Source organism: Oncorhynchus kisutch, linkage group LG10 (genome assembly GCF_002021735.2).
Source record: "Oncorhynchus kisutch isolate 150728-3 linkage group LG10, Okis_V2, whole genome shotgun sequence".
Classification (NCBI taxonomy): Eukaryota; Metazoa; Chordata; class Actinopteri; order Salmoniformes; family Salmonidae; genus Oncorhynchus; species Oncorhynchus kisutch.
In genome coordinates, this window is record NC_034183.2 from 21,261,707 (window position 1) to 21,278,167 (window position 16,461).

Here is a 16,461-nt window from a genome sequence, read left to right on the forward strand (position 1 = left end):
CGGGAGTTGATAGGCTTGAAGTCATAAACAGCGCAATGCTTGACGCACAACGAAGAGCTGCTGGCAAAATGCACGAAAGTGCTGTTTGAATGAATGTTTACGCGCCTGCTTCTGCCTACCACCGCTCAGTCAGATACATAGATACTTGTATGCTTGTATGCGCAGTCAGATTATGCAACGCAGGACACGTTAGATAATATCTAGTAATATCATCAACCATGTGTAGTTAACTAGTGATTATGGTTGTTTTTTATAAGATAAGTTGCTAGCTAGCATTAAACTTATCTTGGCTTACTGCATTCGCCTAACAGGCAGTCTCCTTGTGGAGTGCAACGAGAGAGAGGCAGGTCGTTATTGCGTTGGACTAGTTAACTGTAAGGTTGCAAGATTGGATCCCCCAAGTTGACAAGGTGAAAATCTGTCATTCTGCCCCGGAACAAGGCAGTTAACTCACCGTCCCTAGGCCGTCATTGAAAATAAGGTGTTCTTAACTGACTTGCCTAATTAAATAAAGGTATATAAAAATAAATCGGCACCCAAAAATACAGATTTCCGATTGTTATGAAAACTTGAAATCGGCCCTAATTAATCGGCCATTCCGATTAATTGGTCGACTACACTCTACCTTAAAGGCCTGATTGGTCGAGGACTGCAGAGAGAGTTGTCTTTCTGGAAGGTTCTCCCATCTCTACAGAGGAACTCTAGAGCTCTTTCAGAGTGACCATCGGGTTCTTGGTCATGTCGCTGACCAAGGCCCTTCTCCTCCGATTGCTCAGTTTGATTACAGGCTCAAAATGGCCTGAAACAAAGAACTTTCTTCTGAAACTCATCAGTCTATTCTTGTTCTGAGAAATGAAGGCTATTCCATGCGAGAAATTGCCAAGAAGCTGAAGATCTTGTACAATGCTGTGTACTACTCTCTTCACAGAACAGCGCAAACTGGCTCTATCCAGAATAGAAAGAGGAGTGGGAGGCCCCGGTGCACAACTGAGCAAGAGGACAAGTACATTAGAGTGTCTAGGTTGAGAAACAGACGCCTCACAAGTCCTCAACTGGCAACTTCATTAAATAGTACCCGCAAAACACCAGTCTCAACGTCAACAGTGAAGAGGCAACTTCGGGATGCTGACATTCTAGGCAGAGTTGCAAAGAAAAAGCCATATCTCAGACTGGTCAATAAAATGAAAAGATTAAGATGGGCAAAAGAACAAACACTGGACAGAGGAACTCTGCCTAGAAGGCCAGCATCCCGGAGTCACCTCTTCACTGTTGACGTTGAGACTGGTGTTTTGCGGGTACTATTTAATGAAGCTGCCAGTTGAGGACTTGTGAGGCGTCTTTCTCAAACGAATGTACTTGTCCTCTTGCTCAGTTTTGCACCAGGGCCTCCCACTCTTTCTATTCTGGATGGATTAGCTATTCAACTTGGATTAGCGAACACAACGTGCCATTGGAACGCAGGAGTAATGGTTGCTGATAATTAACCTATGTAGATGTTCCATAAAAAATGTGCAGTTTCCAGCTACATTAGTCATTTACAACATTAACAATATCTACACTATTTCTGATCTCTTTTATTTTCATGGACAATTTTTTTTGATTTTCTTTAAAAAAACTAGGAAATGACTAAGTGAACCCAAACTTTACAACTGTAGTGTACATAAAGCTGTAGAAAATATATTGATACTGTCTTAAGCTTTAACTAGTGAAGTACAACATTGTATCAAATAAATCAACTGGATCCAGGAAAGCAGTCTCTAGCGAACTTACAACATTGTATCAACTAGCCTATTCTTGCCAGTTAGCTCAGGACCGACAGCTGTTTTTGAGCTAGGGAAAGCTTTTTTTAATGACATTTCCACTGGACATATGGGATAGAAATAAGAATAACATGATTAAGTTAGTAAGCATGCTATATACAGGGTCAGTTCCAGTACCATATTTCCAACTTCTATGCTTACTCAGGCGCGCACGCTCCCTCAACATCAGGACATAGGAACCAAACCCATGCTCGTTGCTCACATGGAGCACTCCAAACAAAACACCATGAAAAAAGTTGTACATGATGGTTATGAAATAAACCAAAACTTGTTTCTTACAAGTAACGTTTCCACTTCGAGAATCAGAATGGTATTGACTGTAGGCTTCATTTTAGTAGGCTAATACAATGCATTGATGTAATCAAAGGATGGGGATTAACGGTACATTTACTACTGGTAACATATGTAATGGTGAATTGATAAAAATGAACCTCAAACTTTTCACACGAGTTCATTCTGGAGAGGAACGCATAAGCTTGTTATCTCAACATTAAAATTCTACTCAAGATACATATTTGAGATGCTTTTCACTGACAGCCGCATGAAAGACTTCCTTTAATGCCATTTCTCTCCTGTTCTATTGATTTTCATATCAACTTTCTATCGTTGTCCAGAAGCCGAAGGCCGTAATATTAACAACCCATCCTAGTTTCACTGTCTTTCTAAGTTTGTAATGGAGATTTTCATCTGTCATATACGGCTCACATCTGGTGCAGTGTTTAGAATGGTGTTTTCTCGCAAATTGCATTTTGGCAAATGTTTGACAATTACATTTATTGACTGCTTCATTACAGGAGTTGCATGGCGTGTTAAAATGAATGACCATAATGTTTGTGGTTTCTGTCATTCTGAGCACCTGGGGTGGATGCCGTAGTGGGACGCCCAATGTACATGGGGCTGGTAAATTTTAAAATCTTCCCGGTCAGGTTGTCCGGCGACACAGTTTCCTAACAGATGTCCTCCTCTGGTCGCTCTCAAAGCCACACTTTTTATTTTCTAGAACATCCAATTTTGTTGTTTTCTAAGTCCACAATAATGCTTAAACCATAACAGGAGACCACTTTTGAGGTCTGGGGAAAAATGTAAGAAATGTTCATTTGTGAGTGTAGTTAGCCTTTAATTCACGTGCACTTGCACCTACCACTGTCTGATTAGTGTGTTTCTGTAGCACACATTTGCAAACAAATACCCACTGGATTGATGCAGGTAATCATATCATTCTGGTAGGCATCCGCTACTTTGTAGCTAGTTAACATTTAATTGAGTAGGTTTTTGAGAAAGCCTTTCCATCTACCAGAGACGGTTATAGCCTGTAAAACCTGGATGTTTTACTTCATATTATGAGACCTGTCTTAACTTGCTTCAAAGAAGCCAAGCCAAAATCTCACCATGGAAATATTTATAAACACTCCTGTTCTATTGGTTTTCAAGTCAACTTTATTTCATAGCCTTTGTTTATTTTTTTTACCCCTTTTTCTCCCCAGTTTCGTGATATCCAATTGGTAGTTACAGTCTTGTCCCATCACTGCAACTCCCGTACGGACTCGGGAGAGGCGACGGTCGAGAGCCGTGAGTCCTCCACAACCCAACCAAGCCGCACTGCTTCTTGACACACTGCTCGCTTAACCCGGAAGACAGCCTCACCAATGTGTCGGAGGAAACATAGTACACCTGGCGACCGTGTCAGCGTGAGTTGCGACACGCTGACACGTTAAATAAAATAAAAATATTCCTGTGAATAGCCTCCACTACACCAATGATGATTCTAGCCCCACACCAATCTCTCCTCTCAACAACTGTGTGTGAAGACTGGCACGTTATGCTTACCACTCACCACCACCAGCCGGTGATCCAGCTACACAGCCAAACAGATCCCTCTGTCTAACTTATTCCACCTCTCCTCTTCTCCTCTATCAGTGTTGTAGAGCAGAGTGGGTACTTTGTAGCTGGCTGCTGTATCTCACTTTTAGCCCGAAGCCATGCTGCCAAACGAGAACCCTCCAGGGTCCCCATGCTGAGTTAATTCATTGTGTGTGTGCCCCTGTCCAGCAGCAGGTTGTCCTGCCTGAGCTAGGGTCAGCCATTGTGCCAGCAGAGAGAAAGCCCTGCCGTCAGCACAATGTAACACATCCAGGCAGGGACCATACCTTACCCTCTCCTCGCAGCAAAATAACAGGGAACCTACAGCCTTCCCTGGAGAAATGCTGCGCCTGCAGAGTCACACACTTTTTCCACTCATTCATCTTTGCTATGTGCTTGGAAGGCTACTATTATTCATGATGAGCAGATAGCTAGGTGCTAATTGAGCAGGAATTAAATCCTCCACAGTGGAAGGCAGTGTGGATGGGTGGAGAAATGCTATAGGGGGTCAGGGGGTGTATGTTCAGCTGTTGCTATGTTTCCTCCTGCCTCCAGTCAATTGAAATCTGCTCTGCCAGAACAGAAGCTCATGGTCACGAATCTCACTTCATAGTCAGAAAAGAGACCATGGTTCTTGTTGAGTCACTGTGTTGTAGAGGCTCTTTGTGTGTGTCCTCACCTTAGACCCTCTGCTGTCAATCGCTTCAGGCCCAGTCGGGGAGGTGACTCTGGGGAGGGGGTTGAATTGGAGGTATGGCTATTGCCTCAGCTCTTTACTGCACACATGGCCAGAATGAGTGAGCACACCGGAGAGATCTTTATTCATCTTGATCGGGCACACTCTCCTTGGTGGCTGTGTCAGATCAGTCTTATCTCCCCTCCCTCCCCTGTGTCAGCCTCTCCATCTCTTTTGAAGTGAACTGTTAAACAAACCCTGGCTGTCCCCTCAGGACACTCTGGCCTTCATTAAACTAAAGGTATCTATTGTCTACTTGCTTACGCCAGCTTGTTTTTAATAAGACCGCCTCAGAAGTTTCCACTTTATTCTTTGTACAGTAAAGTGTCACTGTCTGTTTTGGGGCCTGAGAGGTGGCTTTTCATGTAGCCCAATACATTGTTACAGTACCTGTACAAAGGGAGATTCAGCCCACAGCAAGAGCAAGAGATCCATAGCAATTCAGCACAGTGAAAACAACAATCCATTTGTAGAGGTGTCTCATTATTGGTGTGAATGTTGGTTCAGTGCCACTGGCTGACTCTGGTCACTGATAGGGGAGAGCAGGGGGCTAGTTTCTGTTTCTGGCCTATCTGTAACTTTTTTTTCTTCTCTCACTTTATTGCAGATCCCTATAAAACTGAGTGAAGATGGCATTCTTTAAAAACAACTTCTGGGTGAGTCTATTTGATGTACCATTATGTTCTATGAGGATCATTGGCAGCTCAACATGGAGAGGTGAAAACTGACAGTCAGATTGCATTATGACTATTGGTTTTGGGGGCCATTATACATGAACACTCTAGACCCTTTTACTGCTCATTTCTATGCAGATTGCAGAAGCTAGTAAAAACCCAAACACTCACAGACTGTATGTGACACTGACAGTAGAAATCATGGTCCTATCCTTCAGATAATGCTGTACAACTCTTCTGTAGATGAAGGACACCAATGCATGTAGGTTGACTGGCCAATTCTGTCCATTCCCTGATTCACACGAGTCATGATGCCTTACTTTCAGAGTTAATATTCTGTGAATGATACTGAACCACCACCATACAGCACATCATGTTGCATTCTACCAATCTGTCTCCTGAGGTATCTATCTGAATCAGAGAGCGGAGGCTGACTAGTCTCCTTGGTGATGGTGGGAGTAGGGGCACAGGGTTCATTCCTGACACACAGATGAACACAGATCACATCTTTACAACAGGAACCACATCAATATGTTCTAGCAGTCCTATAACCTGTGCAATAACGGTACATAATAAGCATGACAGCAATGTAACCCTGACTGTAGCCCCACTAGTCTGATAGGAGAGACCGGAGAAGACATTAGTCAGCTGCTCCTAGGGGGACTATGCCTGTGTACTGCTCTCCTCTGCACACCTGGCTGAGCTATTTCAGGTGTGTTCTAGTACACAACCACTGCCCCCTCACCGTGAAAGGATATTTTGGGAAGGATGCTGTGGCAAAAAGTAAAAGTAACAATTGAGTCAAAGAGGAAACTACACCAGCCATCCATTTGAATTAAATTCAAGGAAATTAGATTCCTATCCTTTATGGAATTCAAAGGTTTTTATAGGTCGCAACATTTTGAGACTCTAAAATCGTATTGTTTCGTTGTTGAGGGATATCTTATTATGAAAGTATGTGCTTGTTTGTCTATGTACATCCTCTCTCTGTGGTGGATCCCCTCTGTCCTCATTTTGTGGAGTTGTTGTGTTACTGACTGTGCCGGAGGCAGCTTTGAGTGTGTTGTTGTGTTACTGACTGTGACGGAGGCAGCTTTGAGTGTGTTGTTGTGTTACTGACTGTGACGGAGGCAGCTTTGAGTGTGTTGTTGTGTTACTGACTGTGACGGAGGCAGCTTTGAGTGTGTTGTTGTGTTACTGACTGTGACGGAGGCAGCTTTGAGTGTGTTGTTGTGTTACTGACTGTGACGGAGGCAGCTTTGAGTGTGTTGTTGTGTTACTGACTGTGCCGGAGGCAGCTTTGAGTGTGTTGTTGTGTTACTGACTGTGACGGAGGCAGCTTTGAGTGTGTTGTTGTGTTACTGACTGTGACGGAGGCAGCTTTGAGTGTGTTGTTGTGTTACTGACTGTGACGGAGGCAGCTTTGAGTGTGTTGTTGTGTTACTGACTGTGACGGAGGCAGCTTTGAGTGTGTTGTTGTGTTACTGACTGTGCCGGAGGCAGCTTTGAGTGTGTTGTTGTGTCACTGACTGTGACGGAGGCAGCTTTGAGTGTGTTGTTGTGTTACTGACTGTGACGGAGGCAGCTTTGAGTGTGTTGTTGTGAGGAGCAGAGTGTGCCGGATTGTCTGCTCTGCCTGCCTGCTGGCTGACCAGCAGCAAGTCATGTGATCCTGGCTGCCTTTGTGTGGCTGCAGGCAGCAGGGCCTCCATGCCTATGGAGGGGAGCGGAGACCTCCATTGTGTGGAACAAAGGTTGGTCAAAGGTGCTTCCCTCCAACTCAAACCAGGAGGGATGCAACTCTCGTCGAACACCATTCTGTGTCTACAGGCGGCACTGTGTGACTTCCATATTTTCCATCTACATAATGATGTTGGCTTCTCTTCCTAGTCTTAATTAGTCAACAGAGGGAAGGATGAGGAATTGCCATCTGTTATGATTAGGTGCATTCTTAATGAAGTCCTCACTCTAAGTCCTTGGGAGTAGAATGACTCCTTCCTTTCAGATGAAAGAAGGGTGAGTACAGTTTGGGTGTAATGCTCCGTTTAGTGTTTTCATCCCAACCAGTGGCGACCTGTCATTCAGGGCACCTGTTTTGAGCCCCACCTGTTTGGCATTAATACGTGTCACATATCAGTTTGCAAACAATGTAAAAACATTTGAGTTAATAAAGCCGCGTACAAACATGGTCTCTTTGCTTTCTTAAGTCAGCTCCGAAATGCAGGTGTTTCAGCCTAGCTCACTTTCTGTGGTGTAGGGGCAGCCAGAGGAAAATACAGAGCGTAGGGGTTAGGAATCTTCTCTAGTTGCGCTGTGATTGGCTCAGTGTTCTGTCACTCATGGGGGCGAGCGAGTTCCGACTGGGGAAAAATACATTTTGGTCGATCATCCAACTTGGAATTCCAAGTCGGGAACTCTGGCCTCTTTCTAGAGCTCCGACCTGAAGATCACTGACGTCATGATTCAACCTTGTTTTTTTCCAGAATTCCCCAAGAAGGGCCACAATACCACCTTCCTGTTCAAGTGAGCACAGCATAACTGAGTCCAAAAATGTCTTGTATACTGCTGCATAAATGATGTAATATGCCAGGGACATATGTATACTGTAGCTAAGAAAGTAATACTAAGTGTATGTTGTGTAGTCAGCTGTTTGTAGCCCATGTGCCTCACCCTAATAATTTGGTCCCTTTCTCCCTCATAACGTAGCCTACTGTTCTGACTTGGTGGTGCACATGTAGCCTATAGCCTGTTTTAGACAATATTTGATGATGATGACATTTCTAAGAGCTTTTATTGTCTGCTTATATGCCCCCTTATTTATCCTACGGTTCTGACTTGGTGAACAGGGAGAATACTGTAAGAACGGCCCATGTTCGGAATTCTGTCGCTGTACATTTCAAAAGTGCTGAACAAATCATTATATTGACTACATCCGTCTTCGCTCTCATCACTTAATCGATATTACAGATTGCCTGTTATCCGCTCATCGTTCCCTTATGCCATAGTTTGTATATCTCCATTTTTTTTTTAAAGGCAGTAAATGAGGCTGAATGAACTGTTCCGTTGCCGGACAAGGCTCCACTGATGGCCACGTGTATCGGTGGTAAGGATTCACTCCATGGTGCTGAAAAGAAAGCTCTGCTGTTGGGACAACTTTATGTAGGCCCAACAGTTTGGCCACCGTTTTATGTATTGTTTGTGTTGTGTAATTGCTTTGCTGGCATGCATTAAAAAAATGCATGCCATCTTGCCCCACCAAGATTTACATGCTAAAATCTCCACTGATCCCAATATAGACATGTTAATGCCCCTGATATCCAATTCCCCTTTGAAATTGCTGAATGGGTGCTCTCGCATTGAACACCATGAATCCTTTAATTTCTCCTTTTTACCGAAGAACGGTCCATTCAGTCCGTTGGTCCAGAGTCTAGACCCACTAATGCACTACCATTAGGAATTCTAGCAGGACTTTGTGTTGGATGAATCATCCATGTCTTTTTATATAGTTCTCTGCTAGGCCTCATCAAGGTACACTGTCTGTCTGTTCCAGGAAATGGGCCCTGCTCTCCTAGGTGAATTATACCCAACCAATCATTAATCAGCAGAATGAACCCAGTGTTGCCTCTGCTCTTCCCTCGTCAATTTGTGCCTGGCTGTGTCTCTGGGACTCACTGGGCTCTAAGGTCCGGAGCGGACGAATGAGATGGATGGGCAGGAATGTTACCAGAGGACCCTCCTATCTATCTATCCATCTTTTGCTCTGCTAAATTAGATGTGGATTACTGTACCGCTACATAGAGACATTTCAGGGAATTTGCCTTCAGGTTCCTGAGGCCAGATGCAAGTGTTCTGGTGATGGTAATAGAAGCATGAGCATGGACTGCGGTGTGTGTGCATTGTGCTCAGTCTCTGTCATGGGTTAGTCCTAAACTCAGGGTCTCACGTGTACCGCTGGGCTCCATTCCCTCACCTGTGGCCCAATGGGGCACTGAAGCCATTAATCAGTGTGGCAACAGGGACAGGGATCGGTGCTGTGATCTGATCTCAGCATAAAGTGATGTCCAGAGTAGTTCTAAACAGGGATACTGCTGGTCTCTCCCAGGCGCTATGGACCAGGTATCAACTAGTGTACGTGATGGGTTGTTTTGGGGACTCGGTGAGGCAGTCCTTTAGATGCGGAAGTGGTGTGCTGAGATACTAGGGGTGCTGCTGACACTCTTCCGTGGGATTGCCCGTAAGCACAAAACCTCCATGAGTCAGCTAGACGGTCTCTTTCCACGGATACTAACCTGGGTCTCTCCAACTATGTTATCATTGTCATACCATATAGGCCTACTATGTCATACCACATATATTATATACAACTCTGAAAATAGGGTAGGAAATGTATGCACTTTGACATCGGCTGATGTAAAAAGGGTTTTATAAATACATTTGATTTGAAATGTCCTTCACTAGCCAGGCCTGATGGAGTTGTTTATTCTGCTGACCAGTGAGAGAGGGACAGACTTTCTGTTCTGTTACTGTGTGCCAGGTCTGTTCTGTTACTGTGTGCCCCCCCCTGCATCACAGCACAAAAATGTCCTCCGACACCGGATCCCCTCACGAAGACACTGCTACTCTGGCCACAGAACCTGCTTCCCATAGTGCAGCGCTACACTGGTGTTTAACCACAACTCTTGTAACTGGCCAAGGAGGTAACCACACTTACCTAATTAAGCCGGACACGCTCTAGCAGGGGGATCCAGACACTGCTTCTTTATTTAACCACGCCAGTTCCCAATGAGGCCTGCCTTCCAGCACACCGTTTAAAGGAGAATCCCAGGCCTCGTTTGTACAGTAATTATTTTTGTTCATGCCTGAGGGGGAAAGCCAGGGATACTTCTAATTTGAATCAAGTGAGAGTCGTTAGCTGGCCGCGCTGCACAGTACAAAGATGAAATGGGGCAGCAAGTCTTGATTGGCTAACTGCAGTGGGCAGGCAGGGAGGGAGAGAGAGAGGGGAGGCTGCTGGATGTGGGAGCACCGCTCGCTGGGTGAGAGTTTAGGATGTTCTGGAAGGAGTGAGTGAGCAGACCCCCTCCCCCAACCCAAACCTCCCAAGGGGCACCCTGCTCCTCAGGAGAAACAGATGGGTCCGGTGATGTGTTAAACAACGACTGTAGCTAATACCTGTAAAACATGAACCTGGGCATTACTGTCCTGACTGGACTGACAGACGATGCTGCTCTGTGTTGCACGGAGTACTAATGAATCTCAGCCATGGTGAGAAAGTTGAGTTGTCTGGGTGCCTCCACACAGACCCTCTGTCGCTCCTCTCGTCTCCCACAGATCACATTGTCATTGTAATGAGCTCTCTCTTGCATGAGCAAAACTTTCTTAGGGGAGCTGCATAAATCAGACTGAAAAATAACTGTCAATGACTGCTGGTCATGGTGTGGAATATGAAACAGGTCTGTGTGATGAATGATCTCAGATGGAACATGATGGGTTTAGCTATAATTCGTCATTCTAGTCATGGATTTAACTCTTAGGACATCTTTGGATTATACATTTCTTTTAGGGTGCGATACTGACATATCTCGAAACATACATACACAAACAAACACGTCTGTCACATTAATGAAAGAGCTCACTGTGTCTGTTACTTGAGGAACATGCCACTTCGATACAGCTACGACTTTGTCGTACCAGGGTGGGAGAATTAACAGCTGGTTAGGAGAATTAGGTTAAGGTTAGAAAAAGGGTTCCTAATGCTCTCCTAACCTGCTTCAAAAAGTCACTTGTATTGTGTTTTTAGGGAGTCCTGATTTTAGCCAGTCGTTATTTCTCCTTTCAGGAAACAACGGCATTATAGGAGTTGTTCATAAAGCCTAGACAGCATATTAAATGTACCTCTTGTTTTCATTAGCTGATAAAATAATGTTCATACTAATTTCTAAAGCACAAATGTGTCCATAGTTATCAGCTTCGATTGAGACCAGAAATGGGAATTAGGCCTGACTCTTTAGATTAGGCTATTGTGTTTTTGTGAAATAAGCCTTTATTGTCTAGCTGACTAAGGCCTTGGTGTGTCTTTAGCTCCTTTCACAGACTCTTGTAACTGTTCGACTGACTTGAACAGTAGTAGCTTTATGTATTGTTTGTTTGGGGTTCCTTTTCTGAAAATCACCTGTCACTCATCCTTACATTCACTGCATGGGACCTGGTGATTGAATATCATTGTTGCTTTGTTTTTGGCTATTTGCTAATATGTTTTAATGATCACCAATGCCTTATATGATAATACTGTAGGCTATGTTTTAGATTGTCTGTGGCATTCACACTGGGGATACAGCACCTAGTCAGAGAGGTTAGCATAGTGAAGGGAACTATATACCTTCTTTGTGTTTAGGGCTGAGCAGGGCAGGTCACCTTCCTCTGGGTGCAGATGGGAGAGAGGGATGGACAAAGACTATGGCATAATTTCACTTTTTTATTTTTTATTTTACCTTTATTTAACTAGGCAAGTCAGTTAAGAACAAATTCTTATTTTCAATGACGGCCTAGGAACAGTGGGTTAACTGCCTGTTCAGGGGCAGAACGACAGATTGGTACCTTGTCAGCTTGGGGGTTTGAACTTGCAACCTTCCAGTTACAAGTCCACCACTCTAACCACTAGGCTACCCTGCCGCCCCACTTCCATAGAGAAGGAAAGGTATTGGAGAATCACATGTGAATTAAAATCTCTGCATTAACTAGTGTACTGCATGCAGTGGTGGAAAAAGTACCCGATATCTTAATAGGTTACTCAAGTAACAGTAAAATACTACTTTAGTAAAAGTCTAAAAGTATTTGGTTGTAAATATACTTTGGTATTAAAAGTAAATGTAATTGCTAAAATATACTTAAGTATCAAAAGTAAAAGTATAAATAATTTCAAATTCCTTATATTAAGCAAAGCAGACGGCACCATTTACTTTGTATTTTAATTTAAATGTACGGATAGCCAGGGGCACACTCCAACACTCAGACAATTTACAAAAGATGCATTTGTGTTTAGTGAGTCTGGCAGATCAGAGGCAGTAGGGATGGCCAGGTGTTCTCTTAATAAGTGCATAAATTGGATCATTTTCCTGTCCTGCTAAGCATTTCGCATGTAGTGAGTACTTTTGGGTAAAAAGTACCTTATTTTCTGTTGGAACATAGTGAAGTAAAAGTTGTAAAAAAATTAGTAGTAAAGTACAGATACTTTAAAGTACTACTTAAGTAGTTTTTTGGGGGGTATTTTTACTTAAGTACTTTACACCACTGACTGCATGTCTGTAGTTAACTAATCAAATGGGTTTGAACCAGGGATGAAAGTAGATGTAATTTCTTCCTGGTACGGGACCTCTATGTATTACATATAGAATCCCTATTGATTCAATAGGATCTCTGTGGGCCTCGTCATAAAGATGTGTCATTTAACTTTTAAAATGTATGACCTTTAATTGTGGCATCAACCAGTCATGTTTCCATCTGATTTATAAAACAATCACTTCAAAGGGCTCCTTTACGAGGTTACCCACGTTCATCCACGAGCAACATATCTTCTAAACAGTGGTGAACGGAAACAAAACACCAACAAGTGTAATGACATGTGGCGATTGTCATTAGGACAGAATTGAAGTGTCCGTTGCTGTCCGCACGCGTCTCTGTGTCGCCCACACTTCTCTGCCTCGGCAACATGTGTGTTCTCATCAAACCACATCACATTTTGGAGTTATACCACCTGTTTTTCATGCCTCTGACATGCGGTAATGATAAATACTAGTGTAACAGACCACCGTTTTCATGCCTCTGACATGCAGTAATGATAAATACTAGTGTAACAGACCACCGTTTTCATGCCTCTGACATGCAGTAATGATAAATACTAGTGTAACAGACCACCGTTTTCATGCCTCTGACATGCAGTAATGATAAATACTAGTGTAACAGACCACCGTTTTCATGCCTCTGACATGCAGTAATGATAAATACTAGTGTAACAGACCACCGTTTTCATGCCTCTGACATGCAGTAATGATAAATACTAGTGTAACAGACCACCGTTTTCATGCCTCTGACATGCAGTAATGATAAATACTAGTGTAACAGACCACCGTTTTCATGCCTCTGACATGCAGTAATGATAAATACTAGTGTAACAGACCACCGTTTTCATGCCTCTGACATGCAGTAATGATATACTAGTGTAACAGACCACCGTTTTCATGCCTCTGACATGCAGTAATGATAAATACTAGTGTAACAGACCACCGTTTTCATGCCTCTGACATGCAGTAATGATAAATACTAGTGTAACAGACCACCGTTTTCATGCCTCTGACATGCAGTAATGATAAATACTAGTGTAACAGACCACCGTTTTCATGCCTCTGACATGCAGTAATGATAAATACTAGTGTAACAGACCACCGTTTTCATGCCTCTGACATGCAGTAATGATAAATACTAGTGTAACAGACCACCGTTTTCATGCCTCTGACATGCAGTAATGATAAATACTAGTGTAACAGACCACCGTTTTCATGCCTCTGACATGCAGTAATGATAAATACTAGTGTAACAGACCACCGTTTTCATGCCTCTGACATGCAGTAATGATAAATACTAGTGTAACAGACCACCGTTTTCATGCCTCTGACATGCAGTAATGATAAATACTAGTGTAACAGACCACCGTTTTCATGCCTCTGACATGCAGTAATGATAAATACTAGTGTAACAGACCACCGTTTTCATGCCTCTGACATGCGGTAATGATAAATACTAGTGTAACAGACCACCGTTTTCATGCCTCTGACATGCGGTAATGATAAATACTAGTGTAACAGACCACCGTTTTCATGCCTCTGACATGCGGTAATGATAAATACTAGTGTAACAGACCACCGTTTTCATGCCTCTGACATGCGGTAATGATAAATACTAGTGTAACAGACCACCGTTTTCATGCCTCTGACATGCGGTAATGATAAATACTAGTGTAACAGACCACCGTTTTCATGCCTCTGACATGCGGTAATGATAAATACTAGTGTAACAGACCACCGTTTTCATGCCTCTGACATGCGGTAATGATAAATACTAGTGTAACAGACCACCGTTTTCATGCCTCTGACATGCGGTAATGATAAATACTAGTGTAACAGACCACCGTTTTCATGCCTCTGACATGCGGTAATGATAAATACTAGTGTAACAGACCACCGTTTTCATGCCTCTGACATGCGGTAATGATAAATACTAGTGTAACAGACCACCGTTTTCATGCCTCTGACATGCGGTAATGATAAATACTAGTGTAACAGACCACCGTTTTCATGCCTCTGACATGCGGTAATGATAAATACTAGTGTAACAGACCACCGTTTTCATGCCTCTGACATGCGGTAATGATAAATACTAGTGTAACAGACCACCGTTTTCATGCCTCTGACATGCGGTAATGATAAATACTAGTGTAACAGACCACCGTTTTCATGCCTCTGACATGCGGTAATGATAAATACTAGTGTAACAGACCACCGTTTTCATGCCTCTGACATGCGGTAATGATAAATACTAGTGTAACAGACCACCGTTTTCATGCCTCTGACATGCAGTAATGATAAATACTAGTGTAACAGACCACCGTTTTCATGCCTCTGACATGCAGTAATGATAAATACTAGTGTAACAGACCACCGTTTTCATGCCTCTGACATGCAGTAATGATAAATACTAGTGTAACAGACCACCGTTTTCATGCCTCTGACATGCAGTAATGATAAATACTAGTGTAACAGACCACCGTTTTCATGCCTCTGACATGCAGTAATGATAAATACTAGTGTAACAGACCACCGTTTTCATGCCTCTGACATGCAGTAATGATAAATACTAGTGTAACAGACCACCGTTTTCTTGACATTTTGTATTAATTATTGTCATAGGCTCATGTTTTACCGGTACCGTGTACCTCCACTATTTATTTTGCTGGGACGGCGTACCAGACCGTACGGCCTTACTTTTAACCCTGGATTTGAATCTAAATACTTTGACCCATATTGAGGCCATCAGCCCATCACCACTCTCCTGCCTGAGTAGACCGACATCTCAAAGCAACGATTGTGTTTGTGTGTGTGTGTGTGGTGTCTAACTGTGGTGTGTGTGTGGTGTCTGTAACTGTGGTGTGTGTGTGATGTCTGTAACTGTGGTGTGTGTGTGTGTGTGTGTGTGGTGTCTGTAACTGTGGTGTGTGTGTGTGTGTGTGGTGTCTGTAACTGTGGTGTCGTGGTGTCTGTGTGTGGTGTCTGTAACTGTGGTGTGTGTGGTGTCTAACTGTGGTGTCGTGGTGTCTGTGTGTGGTGTCTGTAACTGGCGTCTAACTGTGGTGTTGGCCTACTCCTAGCTTCTCTCTGGGAACCTTGGCATTCCAGCCATTCCCCTGCTACTAAAAGCGTGTCCCTCTCTAGCAGGGTATTTCTAGTGTTGAGGTGCAGCCACCTGCCTGTCAGGACAGGCTACACAACGGCCCCGCTGTTGACATCAAAGTGGGGGCTTCAAGGAACAGGCTATTTTTAACGCTGCCTCTGTTAACTCTGCTGTTATGTGATAACTCTTTTTTTTGTAGTATTTTTTTATTTTGTTGTATTGTCTGTAGGAAGGGAATCGTGATTTAAACTTCTAGTTCACAGTGCCTTCCCTGTGCCAGTCTTAATGAAATCTGCACAAGGCTGCTAAGGTGCAGGAATACAAAAGGAGAAAGCTTTTGCACACTTTGGGTCAATGCAAATTCTGATTTAATGCTATAGAACAACAGATCTGAAATTTGCATGGACCCTGCGGAAAGACCACTTCAGCCAATGAAAATGACTTTCTGAAGAACAACTCTGCTTGCAGTCGGCCTGTCTATGAAAAATATATTTCTGTTTCCTTAAACCAGTGTCATGATTGCTTGTGGTTCCCCACTGAGCGAAACAAGAAGACAGCCACAGTATTAAAGGTCATGGAAGAAAACAACATGAGTTGTGTTTATGTCATCACCAGCTCCCAGGCATACTTCTGTTGGAGGCATGTCTGTTTTCTCCAACCCTGTGTCATCCTTGGTTCTGGTTGCTTAACAACAAGAGAAACATCCACAATATTTTAAAGGTCATGATGAAAGAAAACAGTATTTGTTTTGTTTGTGTTCATTTGTGTTCAATGCTACTATGCTCCAAGGGTCCTCAATGAATAAGTAACAGAAGTGTTGATTGAATTTAAATAAGAAAAACCTCTATTTCCTGAGGTCGTAGGTTTGCCTGCCATCGCCTGCTATTTGTCACATCTTTCATGTTGAGGAATCTATAAATCCCTTAGA

At 43.3% G+C, this 16,461-nt stretch overlaps 2 protein-coding genes across 3 annotated transcripts in view; one reads left to right on the plus strand and one right to left on the minus strand.

Annotated features, from left to right (window-relative positions):
* The window catches only part of lpxn (leupaxin), a 31,607-nt gene extending 27,819 nt beyond the window's left edge, over positions 1-3,788 (minus strand). The window contains exon 1 of the mRNA XM_031833305.1: positions 3,648-3,788. The gene's annotated coding sequence lies outside the window, so the exon portion shown is untranslated. The remainder of the gene's footprint in view (positions 1-3,647) is intronic.
* LOC109898778 (F-BAR domain only protein 1) overlaps positions 1-16,461 on the plus strand; it is a 46,781-nt gene that overhangs the window by 8,994 nt on the left and 21,326 nt on the right. For both annotated transcript variants that reach the window (XM_031833303.1, XM_031833304.1), the window contains exon 2: positions 5,024-5,072. In XM_031833303.1, coding sequence (XP_031689163.1) covers positions 5,046-5,072 — 27 coding nt within the window. In that variant the 5' untranslated portion in view covers positions 5,024-5,045. The remainder of the gene's footprint in view (positions 1-5,023; positions 5,073-16,461) is intronic.